This window comes from Typopeltis vanoorti, chromosome 23 (genome assembly GCF_054136105.1).
Source record: "Typopeltis vanoorti isolate ZY-2024b chromosome 23, IOZ_Tvanoo_1.0, whole genome shotgun sequence".
Taxonomy (NCBI): Eukaryota; Metazoa; Arthropoda; class Arachnida; order Uropygi; family Thelyphonidae; genus Typopeltis; species Typopeltis vanoorti.
In genome coordinates, this window is record NC_143571.1 from 51,650,788 (window position 1) to 51,672,762 (window position 21,975).

A 21,975-nucleotide genomic window follows, 5' to 3' on the forward strand; every position below is an offset into this window, starting at 1 on the left:
ACTTAGATGATTGAATGCAGTACTACTTTCTGGCTTCCATCCTTTTATTGCGACTTAAAAGTTCCAGTTAAAAACTATTTGACATAGTTTTTAACTGGAACTCCTGTTCATTACCGATTAGTTCTCTTGTGTAATAAAATCTTATATATAATTCGTTATATAACCACCGTGATATGGAATAGCATATGAAATTTAAAATTATATTTTAAAAAGTAAAGCACATCACTCGACTTTTTATTTTTATTTTATTTTTACTAATAACGTTAAAATTATTTTGTTTATCGACGTTAGGTGGCGTAGGCGTGGAATAATTCAACCGTTTTATTATTCTTTTTAATTAGTCACTGATATCGCTTTAGATCACCTGTGTGAATCAGCGATATTTGCTGTGCAATTAATATTTTTTGTATCTTTGGCATTAGTACATTTAGTGAACATTAAAAACTGCCATGAATCGGCTATTCGGAAGAGGAAAACCTAAAGAACCACCTCCAAATTTATCGGATTGTATTTCAAATGTAAGCGTTCATATTGTAATTTAACAGAAATTTTTTCGAACATGCACAACCTGCTTTCGCCCTTATAGACATTCATCGGTTAATTTTTATTATTAGATCTCCATAAACCAAACTTTACTTCGAAATTAATGACTGGTGTCTGTAGTATTTATATAACCGTTATGGTCAAGGGTCTGTAACTTGATTACTGTCAAATCGAGTTCCCGACTAAGTTCCCCATTTTTTGAAAAAAAAAAAGAAAAGAAAAAAAAAAGGATTTTATTGCTGCAAAGAAAATGTGATTTTTGTTTTCAAATACAAAAACAGGAAATAGTTTCAACATGGAAATTAACAGTTTCAGTATGCAACACATTTGGGATATAGTCTTTCGGAATGTGGATTTTTGGCCTCTCGTAGCAAACTTTCTCTTGACAGCTTTCATTTATTGATGTCCTCGTTTAGTTGGGACGGGGGTTGTGCATTTTAATTACAGCAGTGATGCAAAGTGTATATGTGAAAATGTGATCAGCAATATACTCTTCCAAGCCCCTTACCCTTCTGTGGTAATTATGCAGAATACAGTAAAAACATGACATTTTTACTGTATACATAAAAAAAAATCACATTTCAAGTAACTACAGCTAAAAGTTTGGAAGTGACACACTGATTTCATTTTTGTTTTTAGTAAAAAAAAAAAAAAATTGAAATTAATCATTCTGGATATGCAACGTATTAACAGAGAAAGATACTGTACATTTTCAAGGGTTGTTTAGTGTGGAACAGCTACAACTAGTGGAGTGTCCTCTATGCATTGAGTCATTGGAATCCATATAGACATGTAATAATAATATCAGTAATAAAATCGTATCATATAATTAGAATTACATAATTAAAAAATTATACGTTAGGCATTTTGTTTTTTTGGCTCTTTCAGTGTTATTTAACCAAAAATGAAATCAAAATGAAATGAAAACTTTAAAATCTTTAAGTAGATTTTGGGTATATAGATTAATCATAATAATGAATTAATGGATTTTTAGTTTCATTTATATGTAGATTGCTGTTTATTATATATACATGATTTATATAAAATTGATAAAAATGGAGTGAAAAAAATCCTTAGCCTGCCCATGGTACAATTTATATGTACATTATTCTTCTGAATTGGCACCTATGATTTCTTTATGTTAAAATTTCTGAGCTTATCTGTGTACTTAAATAAGTTCAGAATTTGTGTTCGTTTGTATTACTGATGTGAACTTATTCTTTCCTTCTCTCGCTCAAGGTAGGAAAATATGAGTGAAAATTTCTGTTTTGGTTTTCAAAAGAATTCAGATGTTATTTCAGGGCTCTTTATTATTTCAATGTCTGGAAAAAAAAAAATTAGAGAAGCAGTAAACATTGTGACTGCTAAGGCCTAATATATTTTTTGCCACAAGTGACAGCATGTTACTAAAGTCGTGCTGTGACCAACTTGCTTACTTTTGTGGATGTTGTATGATAGTGACACATATGCCTTGTAAAGTAGAATGCTGAAATAGAAAACAGTGAATGATGCAGATAATGAATATATAAAATCATCATGATTACCTTGTAATTATTGACTTTATGATCCTCGTAGAAAGGCTTATATGTTGATTACACATGATTATTAATTAACTTAAGAAAGCCACAATAATACACCGTAGCCAGTTCAAATTTGAAAAACGTTTCGTGGAATCAGCCTCAGCCCTAAGAAACATGCCAAACCTCAACAAATTTGGTTGTATGAGACTGCCCCAAATTTAGGAGACGTATATCAGGAGACCTTCAGCCCAGCAGCCAAGAATACCTACATAACCTGCTAGAGGGCACCATCAGGACTTTTAGGAGAAACAATAGCTTCCTTGCTTTTTCCTCGTTTACTGTGTGTAGTGCCTGCATGCACGTGGCTTTATTGTAAGTTCCTTTGAAGATGGCAATGTGACGTTGCCAAAATATTGGAAATATAGATTAAAGTTTAATTTAATTTATATTCTAGCATATGTTGTGAATTCCTTAAGTTAATTAATAATCATGACTTTATGACCATTATTAACAAAAATGATTAGCTTATTATTCAACCAGGAAAATCATATAAAACAGATGTAAGCAGCTGCAATACAGCATTAGATGTTATTTTCATTCTTTCAGAGTAAAAAGCAATCAATTTAATCATTTGAAAATTATATTCATCTGAATGAATGCAAAATGAGCATCTATACATCTTAAACTATTTAATCCATTTAACATATTATAGTGCAGAGGATAGTACAAAGTAGAAATTTTTAGCTGGCTGTCACAAATTTTAATCAGCAAGGTTTTGATGTGCAATGATGAAATCTGAATTTATAGATCTTGTGAAGTATGCACAATTATATGCATCACAAGCTTAGCTGAAAGGGTAAAGGATTAGTTTACATTGAGAAACCTTTATACATTTTCATGTATTCAAAGATTCATTGTAGGAGGTATGATGACCTACTACAATGAACGTGTTGAAACTTTTTTTTGTGAGTGAGGTATATGCAAAACTTTTGCAGTGTGAGTTATACACGAGGGTAAGTTATATTCAAGTAAATATGGTAATTTTTGTGTTCTGCAAAGTGGATGTTAACTGATCTACCAGTCTGACGAAAGTAGGTTAAACTGCAGGCACAAGGAAATTTATACACTCCAGGATGTGCAAGAGGATGAAGTTGATCTTTAGGAGAATGGATAAAGGTAGCTAGCTGAATGAGAGGTTTGAAAGTGGCACGGAGATTATATTTGTAGAGAACTTTGGCTATTTTTTCTGATGTGCCCTTAACATATGGGATAGGAATTGGCTGAAAAGGTATGCAAAGGTCCCTGAGCTCAGTTTCAAGGACTATGTCATTTGAACTCACAGTTCTGGCTCAGTAAGTGTTTTGAGGATGCCATGAGATTGGGAAGAGTGGTAGTATGATTGTTTATGTAACTTCCTTCCTGTTTAAGTAGCTTTCTGCAAATGGGAAAGGATAATTAGCCATTATTATTATTATGTGACGCCTCCAAGGAATCCAAGGATTCATCGAGGGAGGATACGTATTCTACAACTCTCTGTCTCCACCACTTAATCCACCAAATGCAGCGAACTGCCACTATCATCATCTACACCAATGCCACCTACTGCCCACCACCACTAGTATTTTTTGTCTGAAAATTGCGTATGTACTCAAGGCCGATTTGTCTGTATGTGGGAAGAAAAACTCGAGTTTCCCAGAGAAAAATCCTGCTGCTTCCGTATGAGATCGGTTCACTCACCTTCAATTGAAAAATTCTGTATAAAGATTCTTCTCATCACATTAGGAAGTCATGTCACTAGTGTATCTAGAAAGGGGAGGCAATTGTTATTTTACTACCTTTTTCTATGGGGAAGTTTATTTTAGTATGTTAGCTGTTAATATGCACCAAAAATATATCCAAGGTATCTGGACCATGAGGCCAAATAGCAAGCACATCATCAACATAGTACAGCCAAAGTATTAGTTTAAGTGTGTTGAGTGTTTAGTTTTCAAAATGTTTCATGGAGAAGTTAGCTGGGGGGGGGGGGGGAGAACCCACTGCAGTTCCATCCAGCTGCTTGTATAATTTTCCTTTCCATAAGAAATAACCCCTGAATAATTCAGTTTATATCAGGGGGAAATGTGGCTTAATGAGGTGAAGGATCTCTGTCAAAAGTACGTTAGTGATATACTATATGGGGAAGTTTATTTTAGTATGTTAGCTGTTAATATGCACCAAAAATATATCCAAGGTATCTGGACCATGAGGTTGGGGGGGGGGAGGAGAACCCACTGCAGTTCCATCCAGCTGCTTGTATAATTTTCCTTTCCATAAGAAATAACCCCTGAATACATGGTGAATCTGAATAATTCAGTTTATATCAGGGGGAAATGTGGCTTAATGAGGTGAAGGATCTCTGTCAAAAGTACGTTAGTGATATACTATATGGGGAAGTTTATTTTAGTATGTTAGCTGTTAATATGCACCAAAAATATATCCAAGGTATCTGGACCATGAGGCCAAATAGCAAGCACATCATCAACATAGTACAGCCAAAGTATTAGTTTAAGTGTGTTGAGTGTTTAGTTTTCAAAATGTTTCATGGAGAAGTTAGCTGGGGGGGGGGGGAGAGGAGAACCCACTGCAGTTCCATCCAGCTGCTTGTATAATTTTCCTTTCCATAAGAAATAACCCCTGAATACATGGTGAGTCTGAATAATTCAGTTTATATCAGGGGGAAATGTGGCTTAATGAGGTGAAGGATCTCTGTCAAAAGTACGTTAGTGAATAGTGAAGTAATATCAAAACTGATTATGATGTCCAAATCTGTGAAGGTTAGATTTTTTATTAATTATTTAAAGTGTAGAGAATTTTTAATAGATGAGGGATTTGATAAATGGTTATCTGCCCCATAGAAGGTATCATGTATAAGGACACGTATTAGTTCTATTTGTTCTGTTTCAGTACACTTTGAATTGTTTTCCACATTATTCATTTCAATGCTGTGTGCTTGTCACAGTTATAATTTTTTGTGCTTAGAAGATGCTGGGTACAAAACTAGTGAGATATCAGTAAGTTCCATAAATGTATTTTTCCTCTCTTGGTGGTGTTTATACATAAACTGCAGTATCTCCTTTGGACCACAATCTCACTTAATCTTGTGTTGAGTTTGCTTACATCAACAAAAAAAAAAAAAAAAAACCACCTTTGACACCCAGAAGGTGTAGTCAAAATAATTGCTGTTAAGCAAAATATTGGAATAAAAATATTCGTTTTTTTTTTTAATATGTTTTATTTTATTTTATTTTATTTACTTCTCTGTGTTGTGAATGCTTGCACTTGTCTTTACCTATACCCTACCCCTGAAACACTCTAGTTGACTCTAGCCTGACTACACTTCCAGACACTCACTAAACACTTTCTCCAGATCCATTCATATGCATACCATTAGATTCAAGGTGCACACCATTCCTCCTGCACAACTTATATATTAATTCTAACTGCTAACTTACAATTCAGATATAGACTAAATATTGTTTGATATACTATCCCATTTACACTACATAATTGTGTTTTGAATAGCTTTTCTTTTAGTACCTTGTTATATGCCTTTTCCAGATCTGAAAAACTCATACAGATCCTTATTATAATCAGGTGATTTCTCATCTATTTGTCTTAAAGTGAAAATCTGATCCTGACAACTGACCCTCCGTTTGGTCTGAATTCAGCTTGTTCTTCATTTTCTCTTTCACAACTTTTTTTTAGTCACAGTATGCTTGCATAATTGTTATCTGGAATACTTGATACAAAATTTCCTCTGTAATTCTCACATTTGGGTTTATTTCCCCCTTTTTATGGATGGTTACTATGAGAGCTCTATTCAAATCATCTGGAATTTGACTTTATGATGATAGTTGGATTATGCAGTGCAGCAACTGTAAAACTTTTATACATCTGCATTTGAGCATCTGCAGTCAAGTTTTATTCACTTCATCTGCCCTTCAACATTTGAGATTTTGGTGGCTATTTGTAGTAGTTAATTTTCTAATTTTTTCTCTTAATTTCATTTTGCTTAAAATATTTTCTGCTGCTTTTCTATCACTTCTTGTTTCATTTGACAGTTTTTTCAAAGTACCGTATATTATTTTTTTTCTTATACCGCATATTTTTTATTCTTATACCGTGTATAAGACAATATTTGAAATTAAGAAAAAAAAAAAAAATTGCTGAAACACAGGATCATCTTATATGCTCCAGGTACAAAATTTGAAAACCTATCTTCAAGCATTCATCTAGTTCCTGTAGTAATGTATACAGTGTTATGTTAGATTCATGTTCTCTGTTCTAATAAGCTTTTGCTATTTTGTTAATTGGAATAGTAATATATTGATATAATCAAATCTAGGCAACCTCTTTTGTTCAAGAAGCTATTTTACATTCAACCAACTTTTAACTTGAAACAAATCCCAAATCTGCCCATCCTTAGAATACTGCTCAAATATTTGGGGTAGTGCCCCTAAAATTTCTCTAAAATTTTTAGAGAAGCTCTATGCTGTTGCTTTTCTATGTTTGATGCTGTCCAGAGGAAAACAGTTTGGCTCTTGGATGATCCCACTCTTACAGATTCACTCCAACCTCTATCTCACAGATGTAGTGTTTCAGCTAGCTGTTCAATAGGTGCTTCAATGGTCATTGCTCCACTGAACTGGCAACTCTTGTATTAACAGGTACAATGGCAGCAGCTTCCCAGCTTTTACAGTGCAATTTCAAATACAACGAACCTCCTCCTCTTCCTCTTTTATTCCATCTACCTCCATCCTCTGGAACAGCCTTCTTGAAGAGTACTCTCAAACAACCACAACTTGCAACTCTTTGAAAAAAAAACATCAATGAACTTCTATCTCTGTCTTCATCTCCTGCACTCCACTTATTACACTACACTAATGTGCTTATAGGTCCTTTAATCTCTTGTGTATGGGATGAATATATTAACATTAATGTGTGTGTATACACACATTAATGTATTCTAATTATACCTGGCAAGAATTTATATTCATGTTTAATCCTTTATTCAAAGTTTTCATCTGATATCTGCATGATTGGGTTACTTGTGTAAGTCTGATGACTCAACATCAGTAGCCTTAGTATCCCATAATGCATAGCACACTTCCTTTCAGAAATGCATAATGCTATGCATTAAGGGCATTATGTAGACTGTTTTTGTCCTTGGTAGTGCCCTTAATTCATAGCATTATGCATTTCTGAAAGGAAGTGTGCAATGCATTATGGGGATACTAAGGCTGAATTAATGTGTTATCCTCCCACCCATTTTATCAGCCTGTCTCTGGGTATGCATTCTGTCCATGCAGGATTTACCTATAGGCTTACTATGCTTCAGGATTTTAGGGACTTCATAATTTTTAAGTTTTATAATTTTTGTGCATGATGATTTTTTAGTTTCATTATTTTTTTTCTTTGTACTTTATAGGATTCATAAATTCGGAACATCAGGCAAAATTGAGAGCCCTCAAAATATAATTTTACTTGTCAGTGTTATGATCATTCTCTGACATGTATGTTTTCCTTTATTTATTTTTATTACAAATTTGCATACTTCTTCTCTTCCTGCAATATCAACATAAACATGGTACTTAGCATTAAGAACTAGCTAATCTACTCATTCATTATGCTACCGCCTGCTGTGTGTCTACCAGTAGTTTTGTAAACAATGATTTACACATGCCCTGTCATTCTTATGTATGGCCACATCACTGTTCTACATTCTACCCTTTTTTTCTAGTAAAATTATCATTTGGCAGATAACAAAGATGGTATCCGGACTGTACAATGTTAGTTATGAAGACAGGCTGAGGGAATGTGGACTGCAGAGTTTGGTAGATAGGAGGAGAGGTGATAGGATTGAGCTTTTCAACAGTTGGGAGATAGTCACAGGGTACTGAGATTTCTTTCGCTTGGTGGAAAGGGGGGGGGGAAGAAGCAAGGACAAGGGGACATTGGACCATCATCTATAACCAAAGCAAGATGGTATCAGGACTGTACAATAGGGAAGATTTCAATTTGAGGCATCCAGTTTGCCTCTGAATTGAAAGATTGTTCATGAAGTCTTGACTTGGAAGGTGGATAAGCATGATGAATTTTCAGTTAAAAAAGTGTATCTGATGAAATACAGAGCCAGTGATTATGACAAACTCAACAGAACTTTGAACAGCATTATACCATGAACTACAAAGGGAAGGATTAGAAGTGCATAGAAAATGACCAGGGGATGTTTGAGAAAACAACATCAAAATAAGTGCCAAATTTACATTTTATGCTAGAGATAAGTATGAAGCCATGCTTATTTCAAAGCAAAAGTATCTACTATTATTATTATTATGATTCAGGCCTCCATGGAGTCAAAAGACTCATAGTAGAAGCCCATCCTAAAAAACACAGTATCATACCACTCCTGGAACTCATTGATCATTTGTGCTCTCACCACTCTATCAGGCAATGCATTCCATGGTGAGGAATATATTCCTCACCCTCTTGCTCACAGCTTCGAGAAGGAAGCTGTGAGCAAAAGGGTGAGGAGTGGTTTGTTTGCATGGAGGGTGGTTGAACCATGTAATTGGCTGATAGCAGTGAAAGCACGAATGGTCAGTGAGTGCGTTTCTAATACTTCCCCTTGTAGTTTCTTATGCTATGCTGCTGTTTCAAGTTATCTCTTGAGCTTGTCATAATCACCGACTCTCTTTCTTCATATATCCTTATTTAACTGAAAAATCGTCATGCTTATCCATCCTCCAAGTCAAGACTTCATGAACAATCTTTCAATTCAGAGGCAAAATGGTTGCTTTGGCTATTGATGATGGTCCGATGTCATCAACAGATCTGTCACTCTCATACTCTAGTATATTCCCGAAGGGATATACGGGACACTGTGATAGTACTACATGAAGTTTGCATAATTATTAACCTCCTATAAACAATTTTCCTTCAAATTAATTTGCTATTTGTCAGGACTCCAATATTGTCATTTTATATTTCATTCTTCTAAACCACTTCTGAGTAGGTGTGTAGAGGCTTAAGTGCTGAGGACATCATGTTGGAGGCTTAATGGATTTTTTACAACACTCAAAAAGAATTAAAATAGAATTTAATACTTCCTATATTTCGTCCTAGTCACTAGGATATCTACGGGGATTACAAAAACAATTAATGTAACATATACACAAATATCAAACAATACTAAGCCCAACCACGTGGGTGACACTAAAGTCCTATCTAGGTAGAGCGCCCTCTAAGGGCAGTAGCAGGTGGCCTGGAATGTAAGGTGGGAACTCTGGTGATGAGTGTTTCCCAAATCTTCGGAAGCTTAATGCAACCGTATTTATTGAGATTTGGTTGGTTTTTGAGAGCTGCTGCTGCTTCTAAGAAAAGTCTCTCTTTCTTGAATTTGCTGTGGTGGGGCATGGTGGTTTTCTTCCATGATACCCTGTGGGTGGTGTCCAAAACATGGTCAGCCAAGCCTGAATGGCCATAGTTGTGTTTGAAGATGTAAGACTTGTGTTTCTCTAGATGGATGGATGGCTATTTTTTCATATGCACGTTTTTTTGCGGTGGGGCTTATATGCTGTGTGTAGATACTAAAACAGTACAACCTACACACAGCATATAAGCCCCACCGCAAACTTGCTACCCTCATCCGTTCTACGAAAGATCAGCTCCCTCCTCTCTCTCTGCCTGGAGTTTACAAAGTACCCTGTTCCTGTAAGCTGACGTACTTTGGACAGACAGGCAGATCAGCATCCATCCGTCTAGAGGAACACAAGTCTTGCATCTTCAAACACAACTGTGGCCATTCAGGCTTGGCTGACCATGTTTTGGACACCACCCACAGGGTATCATGGAAGAAAACCACCATGCTCCACCACAGCAAATTCAAGAAAGAAAGACTTTTCTTAGAAGCAGCAGCAGCTCTCAAAAACCAACCAAATCTCAATAAATAGGTTGCATTAAGCTTCCAAAGATTTGGGAAACACTCATCACCAGAGTTCCCACCTTACATTCCAGGCCACCTACTACTGCCCTTAGAGGGCGCTCTACCTAGATAGGACTTTAGTGTCACCCACGTGGTTGGGCTTAGTATTGTTTGTTATTTGTGTATATGTTACATTAATTGTTTTTGTAATCCCCGTAGATGTCCTAGTGACTAGGACGAAATATAGGAAGTATTAAATTCTATTTTAATTCTTTTTGAGTGTTGTAAAAAATCCATTAAGCTTCCAACATGACACTTCTAAGTAGATCAATCCACTTAGTTCTTGATCCTCCTCCTCCAAATCTCTTTCCTGCCATCCTAGCATTAAACAACTGTTTTGCTAACCTTTCCTCTCGTATTCTGTTTAAATGACCATAACTCTTCTCATACATTCCTGAATGCCAGCAATGTAAGATTTCTCATTAACATCTTTTTAATGCAGTTCTGCCATTGATGCCATCTGTTCATTTTCCTAATTTTTCTCAGAACTCTGATATTTGTGGTCTCCAGTCTTTGTGTTTTATTTCTGATTCATAAGTTAAAATTGGTTTTGAATACTGCATTGTATAAGCTACTTAGTGTTTGGACTAATTTTTCTCATATTCCATATAAATTTATTCATTCAACTTCCCACCATACCAATTTGCTTAGTCTGTTGTATATTTCGATATTTAATTTGCCATTCTTACTAAAAATTCTTCCTGAACAGCTGAAATATTTAACTTTTTTTTTTATAAAGATTTTCCATTCAGGAATCAGCTAATGCTTTCCGTGTGCCTGCATGTTTTTATCTTTATTGCTGATTTTCCTGTGAATTTTTTTTTATTTTTTTATGCAGTTATTCAGTTTAGTTAAGGCATTTGCAAAGAGCTGGGTTGAATGTCTCTAATTCTGATATCAGACCTAATGCCACCTTGCTTCATAATGTGATCTGTATAGATGACAAATGAGCAGAGATAATGTGCCCTTGTCTCACAGAATTTAACATCAAACCATCTTCTTTTGTTTTCATCAGTACTAACTGCTAATTTACAACTTAAAGATAGACTGCATACAGCTTTGTGTAACATCCCATTTACATCATATAATTGTAGCATTTTGAACAGCTCTTTTCTTAGTCTTTTCCAGATCTACAAAACTGAAATACCGATCCTTGTTATATTCTGATGATTTCTCAAGTATTTGTCCTCAAATGAAAATTTGATCGACAACTCATTGACCTGAAACTAGCTTGTTTTCTCTTCCACAATTTTTATTAGCCTATTCTCAGGTGTGCTTGAATAAACATTACCTGAAATATGGAAATTCCTGTATAATTCTCGCATTGTTTTTTAAAGTACTATTAGAGGTCCCATCTATTCATATGGAATTTGACTTTCTGTCCAGGCTTCTCAATTATGCAGAGCAGCCACCCATAAGACATATCTCCATATTTGTGCATTTTTGGTTGCATGTTCATCTATTCCAACTGCCTCCACATTTTTTATGGTGGCTTTTTTCTGCTTTAAGTATTGACTTATTTCTTGATTATATCCCTCTCAAATATTTTCTCTTGCCATTCTGTTGTTTTGAAGTAATTACTTCAAAAGTAATTTAAGTTTGAAGTAATTTATTACTTTTATGTTGCCATCATTATATCTGATTCCTTTTACAGTGCTCTTTCCTTTATTTCTAAACTTTTTCGGTAGCCTCCAGAACATTTTGCACCTTGCTAATCTTACTAATGCCTTCCTGTGAATTTTGTTTAGCTACATTACACATAGCTTTGGTTTCTTTTATTTTTCTCTGTATTCACTAAGAGCACATGCTAACTTTTTTTTTTTTTTTTAGTTTCCTGGGTCTACCATTGAATTCTGATTTTTCCATCCTAGCAAACAACATTATCACATGCTTCCCTGCTTGTATCAATTAGCATTTTCTTGAGACTGCACTGAGTCTCCAAGGTTTGGTTCATGTTTTTGGATGCTTTCATTTTTTTCCCCCTTCATTGTTTATTTACTTGAGTCTACAGTTCACCTCTAAAAGCTGCCAGACTGATTATTTGTTAAACTATCTTACTTGTTTTTATTTTCTGCTATACCATATACCAGGGCTCGACATATCTGATAGTCCACTCACCCATGGCGAGCAGATTTTATTAGCTGGTGAGTAGTTGAAGACTAGACAAAATGCAGAATATTTTTTTATTTAATTATTAAAAAAAAACTTCTCTAACAATGGTATAGCACTATTAATCATTTTGTGGAACTCGTTGATTTATTGGGACATATAAAAAACTGGCGTGGATCTTTTTTTTTTGCATGGCAAATAAAGTTTTGCATAATTTGTTCAGCCCTTCCATATATACCATCATATGCTTGCCTTGACCTAGTGTGAAGATATCACTATGAACAAAATAAAGTCAATAAGGTTTCTTATCTGCACATAGTTGTGAATTTGTGCACATCTTATGTTGGAATGTGGTATTACCAATGACTAGTCAATGTCCTGAACAGAAATCTAAGGTACTTAGATTTAATTTGCTGTTTTGCTCGTATTTATGTCATCAGCAAGCTCTCTACATTGGCTTGATTAACTAATACCTATCCAAGTTTTCATCAGCAAACAACTGAATATTTCTCTTCAAATAATTTCTTACATCATTTATATACAAATTAAACAGTAATGATCCTGGTGTGGAGTTTTGTTGTGCACTGCTGATCGCCTGCTTTCTCCTGGATTCTTCTCTTCCATATACTACTCTTTGGCATCTGTTCATCGTCCACCCTTGTATCAATATTAGTTTCACTTCCATTTCAATTTGTTCCAGTTAGCATTGCAGAGTTCAGTGTGGTATCCAGTTAAATGCCTTTGCCAATTCCAGCAGTATCATTGTGTAACCATTCTCTTTATCCAATCAGCTGCCACTATATTATACAAAGTTAATAAATTACCGACAAAAGTTAATAAATTAAAGACATGACCTACCCTTGACAAAGCCATGCTTTTTTCCACACACTGTCATATTCTCTTATCCACCCATTCCTGAATATTGTCTTTAATCAGCTTTTCTAGTACTTTTACCACCTCCATAGATACTGATTTGTCTATAATTTGCTATTGCAGTCTTTATACAATGGAACTATTTAGCCTTTACTCACTTGGGACTATACCAGAGTTGAGACTAAGTTAAACACCCTAGTCAGAGGGAATGCCAATTCCTTTGCACATTCTAATAAGATGTGAGCTGATATTCCATCTAATTTCCACAGCTGTATTTGCATTGAGATCCTGCAAAATCCTACATACTTCCATTTCATCAGTCTCTATTTTCACATTATTTCGTGTCACAGCACTGTTCTCACTTGGATGAGAAACCCTTGCAAAGTAGTCATTCAAGTAACTTAACTATTTTGTCTACTCCTGTCACATGGCTACCATCATCACCTATTAAAGTTATACTTGTCACAGAGCAAGAATCCTTTGGCCTGCTTGGCTAATTCTCATAATAAATGCCTCCATAACACAATTGGAAAAATTGCACTATAGAGGCATTTATCACAATCGAAGGGTGCAACGACAGTATGTTGCGCCTTTCGATTGGAAAAGGCTTAAGTTTGATTTTTGTTGTGACGAGAGGAATCTTAATATGGGTTTTTTTCAGTTGAAAGTGAGTTAGCTGATCTCATATAGAGGTAGCAGGTTTTTTTTTCTCCCAGAAACTCAGGTTTTTCAACCCTCAGACAGACACTCAGCCTTGCAATTTATAGACAAAAATACTAGTGGTGTTGGTGGTGGAGGGCAGTAGATGGTGTAGGTGATGATAGTAGTTGCGGTTTGCTGTATTTGGTGGATTAACTGGTGGAGATGTAGAGCAAGTGTCCTCCCTTGATGAATCTTTGAACTCCTTGGAGGTGTCATGTAATAATAATAATAATAATATTGGGTCCATACACAAGAGATTTGTTGGTCACCTTATAGGATGTTAGCACTGTGTATGGGAAGAGGTTTGAGAAAGAAGGAACTTGTTTGCATTAGATTTGAAGATGTGGATTGTATTCCTTAGGAATAGTGGATTTGTACTCGGCTGTTTAGGTCTCCAACAAGAACCAACTTTTCTTTATGTTGGCTGTTTTCTCTAATGACTGGAAAAATTCCTCCACTTCTTCCTTGGTAGAACCTTATGGGGGAACCCATAGATATTATTGTCCAATTCCCCATTTTGATGTTGCTCATATTACTCTACTTGAAATTGCCTGCCATTCATTATCTTTGTTTAATGTTGAATGCTGTTGCTACTTCTTCCATTCCTTGACCATTATTGCCTGAATATACCTTCTAGTTCTTACCTGTTTTTGTTGTTGTTTTGGTAACACTAGTTATGTCAATGTGATAATTCTAATGAAACAGATTTATTCATTAATTCCCTTGTCTTTAGAATTTTGTCCACATATAAGATTTTCTGTCAGTTAATTGATTTTATTTATGACATGCTTTCTTAATGCTTATTTCAATCACCACTTTAGACATTGTATTAAATTATATTTTTATATGAGGGTCATCTTTGAAAGTTCTGTACATCATACCCTGTTGTTAAATGAAGCATTTGTGTAACAAAATACATTTACATATCTTTAGTATAATCTCTCTTCTGCTGTATCACTCCCAATGTTGATGCATTTGTAAGTTAGAGTCATTTCAGAAGATGCTTCATTAATGGCATTTCTAGCAACATTCTTTCAACTTAAGGAAGGCTGAAGTCTAGAGGACGATGTCAGAACTGTACTGAGGTGAGAAAGTGTAAGCACTTTCTACCATATTTTTCCATAATATTACATGTATCACATAAAACGTGGTTTTACATTGTCAGGCAGGAAATGCTAGTCTTTGAACTCCTTGGAAGTGTCATGTAATAATAATATTGGGTCCATATACAAGAGATTTGTTTGTCAACTTTTATTAAGATGTGTGATCGTAATCAGATTCTTCTCTCGTTTTGAAGTCTTACTTTGCAGAACAAGTACACCAGAAATGGGAAAACAAGTGCTTGATGCTTTGTATTCTGTCTTACAGCTGACATAATGGTCAAAACTATGATATCATCACACTGATCATCTGCAGTAAATTATATTGCAAATTTCTATGTTGAATACATAAATTATATACACACACACACACACACACACACACTAGGGGGATTTCCCCCCTGGCACCTACGGTGCCCCCCCTGTTCCAGACTGGTAGGCCAGTTCTCCTTGAATTCTGATGACTCGAATTTTGAAGACTCGAAAGGGGTTTCCTCCCCTCCCCCCGGTGCCTAATTCCCCGAGTTCTGGACCAGTAGGCCAGTTCTCCTTGAATTCTGATGACTCCAATTTTGATAACTCTAATTTCAAAAATTCGAAAGGGGGGTTCCGCCTCCATCCTGACACCTAACCCTCTGAATTCTGATGACTCCAATTTCGAAGACTCGAAAGGGTCCCCCCCCCCCCCCGAGTTCCAGACCAGTAGGCCGGTTCTTGAATTCTGATGACTCGAAAGGGGGTACCCGGCACCTACGGTGCCCAACCCCTCTGAGTCCTGGACTGGTAGGCCAGTTCTCCCCTGAGTTTCAAAACGTTTCAAATAACTTGAAAAAAAACATGACAGAAAAACGTTACACAATAAGGCTTATCATTTTATATATATATAGGGTAGATTTATTTATTTATTTATTTTATTTTTGCAATGTCCTGTATATCTAAAACCACGATTATTACATGTTTGAAATAATTTTCCTTTATAGGTTGATAGCCGAGGTGAATCAATTGACAAGAAAATTTCAAAATTAGATTCTGATTTGGTCAAGTACAAAGACCAGATGAGGAAAATGCGAGATGGACCAGCCAAAGTAAGCTATTTATGTTACTACAAAGTAATGCTTAATATTATCATGTGACACCTCCATGGAGTCTAAGGACTCATAATGGAGGGCACTCTATACCACACGATCCATATGCACTACTAATCCACCATCTAATAGTAATTGCATATGTTCCCTGGTTAGTTTTCCTGTATGGAAGGCATTTATTTTTATACTTTTTTGAAAACTTTTATTTTCAATTATTAACCTGATCATAACTTAGATCTGTATTAGAATAATTAAATTGATCTAATTTCAAGATGGGCAGTGAAATGTGCAACTGAATTAGTAATATGTCTTATTTATTTGAATGTTCTGTTCTGCTTAGTTAATTGTAATTATAAAATATTTCATTCAATTTTTATAACTACAATTTTTATTTTACAGAATATGGTGAAACAGAAGGCTCTAAGAGTACTGAAACAAAAAAGAATGTAAGTACTTCTTGATGGTACTCCTTCTCCTCCCTATTATCATAATACTAATCTATCTAGACATGAATGTGTTCGTCTCATTTTTTTAGATGTACTTTGGAATCTTTCCAAAAATTTGTTGAGCCATTCCATTTTTGCTTCTCCCAGACCTTTTAGGACACACACAAAGGGGCAGAACTTACGAAAAATTATATATATGTGTATATGTGTGTATTGCAGTATCTATATTCTGGCTGGATGGAATTTAATGAAATTTGGGATTTAGGTTGTACACAAGATGACCATGTGGTTCATGGTTTGTTTCTGTTAGATTATTTTTATTGCAAAATTTTGCAGAATAATTTGAACTAATATTAATAATACCACGTGGCTGTGGAATTTAATGAAACGGCATATTTAGGATCTCCGTTAAAATTTTTGACACTACACCATTTGTAGTGTCAAAATTGGGCATGCAATTATATTTTACAGTGAATGAGTTTAAGGAGAGGTATGATTCTTTGTCACTGGCAATCGATCCACCAGGTCTGTAACAACACCTCGTTGCACAAGGATGGTGCAAAGACTGATATCTAACTCTCGACCAATCACTATCTCAGGAGTGGTGGTGAAAATTTTGGAAAAGTTGGTTAGGGCTTGCATTCAGAAATCAGTTGACAGAGAATCACTACTTTGTAATGAACAGCATGGGTTTACTAAAGGAGGGTCATGTTTTAGCAACTTGCTCACATTGTGTAATATGAGGGTGGTCTGAAAAGTTCTCGACCTAACAATGAAAAAATTAATTTATAATTTCAAAATTATTTTTATTTTTCAACATAATCTCCTTTAAGACTAATACATTTATTCCAGCGATTCTCCAGCATCCTTATCCCATCCCTGTAGTGGTTCTCAGTAAGATCTGCAAAATATCCCCCTACAGCTGCAATCACATCTTGATTTGAAGAAAAACGCTGACCAGCAAGGAAGAGTTTTAGTTTTGGGGAAGAGATAGAAGTCAGAGGCAGTCAAATCTGGGGAATAGGGTGAATGTTCAAGTGCAGATCCCTTAATTTTCCCATTGCCAAAACTCCTTTGTGGGAGGTGCATTGTCCTGCACCTCCCACAAAGATGATTTTTTTCTTCTGCAAACCGGGTCTTTTCTCACGAATTTTTTTTCTGGTCTGGTTAAAAGATTGGAATAATATTCCCTGGTTATTGTTTTACCCTTTTCAAGATAATTAATAAACAAAATGCATTTAACAAGAATAAAATGGTTTAACAAGAATAAAACTGATTTTCTGCATTGATTTATTACTATGGATGAGACTTGATCAATGCAGAAAATCCGTTTTATTCTTGTTAAACCACTCCAAGCACTATTCAGAGATTTTTCATGCGAGTGCGTTTTGATCTGCTGTGAGCAAGCACGGCTTCCATCTTGCACAAAGCCTTTTGGTTTGCAATTCTTCATGCAAAATATATCCTACACGTTCTTTTGAAATGCCTGTAGTCTCAGCAATTTCACACACTTGGACTCGCTGGTTATTCAGTACCATATATCGTGCACTCGAGCAATGATTTCTGGTGTTGTTACACTTTTTGGATGTCCTTCACGTGGATCATCTTCAAGGCTGGTACAGTCACGTTTAAACTCGACATCCCATTTCTTAATTGTTGAAAATGAAGGAGAAGAGTGCCCATAAACTTTTATGAACTATGCATGAATTTCTTTTGGCGTTAAACATTCTTTTACAAAGAATTTTATAACTGCACGATACTCACTTTTATCCATTTCAAGGGATACAGACAACACTTTTGCTTCAGACAGCTGTATAAAACAAACTACTTGATAGAGTGATTTGAAATTTCACATGGATGCTTATGACAGATGTACCAACTTAGAAAAAAAATCTTGCCGATAGTGTTGCCATCTATTGTCGAGGCCAAGAACTTTTCAAACCAACCCTTGTAATATTACTACAGAGTTAGACAAGGGGAATGGATACACCATGATACTTTTGGATTTTGCTAACGCTTTTGACAGAATACATGGAAGACTGTTGCATAAATTGGAGAATATAGGTTTGGATTATAAAATATTAGAGAGGATAAGAGGATGATTGACTGACAGATATCAAAAAGTCATGTGTGGGGAAGGTGAATCTGCAAGATTCAAGTTAACTAGTGGTGCACCTCAAGGATCAGTTCTTGGTCAATTGATATTCAGTTTGTACATTAATAACATTGGAAAGGATTTGACATGTGACATACAGCTATTTGTTGATGATGCAAAGATAGGTAGGGTTTTTATTTCTGCTTTTTTATGGAGAACCCATCCATGAGATGTTAGTCAACTTATAGTTCACTAGTACTGTGGATGGGCAAGAAGGAACTCATTCACATTTATCTTAAAGAGCTGTGGATTGTATTCCATGTGAAACATAAGATGACAGACTGTTTCACAGGGCAGCAGCGGAAGGGACGAGCAAAAAGGAGGAGAACTTGTTCTGTGGGTTTGGAGATGTACTGTAAAGGAGTGTTAATTAGTTGGTGCACACATTTGAATAGACATTGGAGATATTATTGATTCTAATTCTGATGAAGTGGCCATAGAAGTATTTGTAGAAAATACATGCAGCAGAGAATGAATTTTTGATGAGTGCCTGTGTGAAAGTGAAGTGTATTAGTGAGTGAGTGAGAGGTTATTAATCAGTCTGAGTGCCCTTTTCTGTATGGAACCCAGAATCTTTAAGGAGCTCTTGGGAGTGCTCTTACTTGCATGGAATTATTTATTATTTTTTGACATGTCCCTTGAGGTGAGGGGTATGTACCATTGTTCAGTACAGTTTAAGTTTTCATTATCATTAACTTCTTGTCAGTTCTTTTCTTCCAAACTGTCAGTTTAATATTAGTTAGTGTAAAGTTATGCACTTTGCATGATGAGATTTCCAGCAGCATGTTATATTACAAGAAACTGATGAAGCTAGGGATCTTGGCATAATGCTGAATAGGAATTTGAAATTCAAAGGTCACATAGCAAAAGTTGCAAATACAACTCATAGGATAATTGCAATGTTGAAACAAATCTTGACATGTAAGGATAAGGAAGTCATTTTGCCTCTTTATAAGGGCTTGATAAGACTGCACCTGGATTCCTGTGTACAGATTTGGTCTCTGGAGTTTGAAGGGGATAAAATAGCCTTGGAAAGAGTGCAAAGAAGAGTTACAAAGATTAATTTATATCATATTATATATAATATGATATATCATATTATATTATATTACAAAGATTAATTAAGATTAATTACAAAGAGAAAAATATATCTGGATTATGGGATTTAGATTATGAGGATAGATTGCGAGTATGTAGATTACAAGCTCTGGTTAACAGGAGAAAGAGGAGTGATATGATAGATTTTTATAAACTTTGAATAGATGTTTATAGGATATCGTCTGTGAAATTTTTCATTATATGGAAGGTTCGGGAGAGAACATGGGGGCATCCATGGAAGTTAAGTTTGTTCGCAGTCAAGAAAGGGGTAAGTGCTAGGTTTTTCTCTCATAGAGCAGTGAGTGGAATAGTTTGCCTTTAGGGGGTAGTGAGTGTATCTAGTGTGAATGAATTTAAGGGAAAGTATGACAGCCGGTTTGGGTGATTTATAGCTTCCCTTGATGAGTCCTTAACTCCCTGGATGCCCGATATAATAATAATAATTAAGATAACTAATTTGTTTTGTCATCTTTCTAAGGTACTGCTATTCACTTCAGTTAGTAGCCTTCCTTTGGATCTTTTTTCCTTCCCCCTCAAACACTTATTTTGCTAGTATTCCATCTGCAAGTACCACCCACCTATGGTATTAACATGCTGTAGGCTTACAATCTTTTATGAGTGGGATTAACATTTAAAAAAAAACATAACCTTAGATTAACTCTGTATACATATTCTTGAATGATGGTAATTTCATAGTCCTTTCTCATTTCTTTTGATATGCTCTTTAGTCTTCGAACAATTGTTCAATCTAGCTCAGCTCTATATGTGTTCAAGTTGGCTCAGCTGTACAAGATAGTGTTCAACTGTCTTGTACGGTGCTAGTTTGCATCTTGGCTAATTTCTCTTAAATTGTATAGATTTATTCAACTGCTATCCCATCATAACTGCCTTGCTTATTCTATAATCTTTTATAATATAATCCTCCATTGGATGTTCCATTATTCCAAAGTGCATAATTTTACATTTACTGACATTGAACTGACAGCCATTTTCACATTCCCATAATTCCAGCTTATTCAAACATGTTGCAGGTGTTGCATGTCAGTTATATTCTTGATTACCCTGCCTGTCTTTGTACAATCTGCAACAGCTGTTGTCTCCTGTCAGATCATTCCCAGTGTCATCCCTGAGGACATCAGTAGTCACATTGAATCTTGCATATTCAACTTCCCCCATCACAAACACACCACTTTTTTTGATGTTTGTCAGTCAGTTTAAATTCAGCTTTCTGTACTATAACAGCCTTCCATACTGTATCCTGTCAAAAGCTTTAGCAAAGTCCAAAAAGTATCGTGCTGTGTCCATTACCCTTGTCAAACTAAACTATAACATTATTATAAAATGTAAACAAGTTACTCAAATATGACTTTGCCTTAGCAAACCCATGCTGTTCATTGCAAAGTATAGATTTTCTGTCGACTCATTTCTGTGTGAGTTCTTATCAACCTTTACAGAATCTCCCATCAGTCTATGCACCACTGTTTCACAATGGAATTATCATACATTCTTTCCACTTTTGTGAAATTTTCCCTGCTGAGACTTGAATTATAGGACCAGCTCATAGGTACAGCCATTTCAGCTAAACACTTTTTTTAGCATCCTTGCTGATGTCCCATCTGACCCTATTGCTATGTTATTCAGTTTATGTAACAGCTCTAGTACCTTATCTTCATACACCTGAGTTTCTTCATTTGCTGTAGAGGTATCATTGAGCTCCATGTTGCCCATGCCAGGTGGATAACACTATTCATTTTCAGTAGAGTTATTCTTCCACATCTTTCTCTTACCTTCAGCATAATGATAGAATTCTTTTGTGTTGTATTTGGCTTTCAGAGCCAATTGCTTTTTATACTCAGGCTTAGGTTTTTGCACAATATTTTTTTCTTCCACAGCATCTGTAACCCCCCCTTCCCCCAATAAGACTGCACATCTGTTTCATTCCTATCCCATTTATTCTTCGAACTCTAGGGACATGTTCAGATATTGCATCATTGAGGTATTTTTTAATACTTCCCATGCACTGCTGATATCTCCCATCTAGCAACTGATAACATGGAACCAAACCTAGTATTCTCCTTAGTTGGTCATAATTTCCTGCTTTGTAGTTCAGCAGGTAACCTTTTCTGAATGGAACATCCATATATTTAGCCACTTCCCAAGCTAGTGCAGCACCATCTCTGTCTCCAACTAGAGGTAGAAGTCACTGAAATCCTCTCTGACACTGTAATCGGACTTAAAACATTTTGTTCCTTCAGTTTCATGCTGTTTGAGGAAGTTTCTCGCAACAGCTCAATAAATTCAGTTTCATTCTTCTCATGAGA

At 35.5% G+C, this 21,975-nt stretch overlaps 1 protein-coding gene across 1 annotated transcript in view; it reads left to right on the forward strand.

The window, feature by feature from the left end:
* Positions 1-311: 311 nt before the first annotated feature.
* Vps60 (vacuolar protein sorting 60) overlaps positions 312-21,975 on the forward strand; it is a 156,531-nt gene continuing 134,867 nt past the window's right edge. Inside the window, exons 1-3 of the mRNA XM_090413210.1 lie at positions 312-518; positions 15,851-15,955; positions 16,355-16,401. Coding sequence (XP_090269336.1) covers positions 450-518; positions 15,851-15,955; positions 16,355-16,401 — 221 coding nt within the window. The 5' untranslated portion in view covers positions 312-449. The remainder of the gene's footprint in view (positions 519-15,850; positions 15,956-16,354; positions 16,402-21,975) is intronic.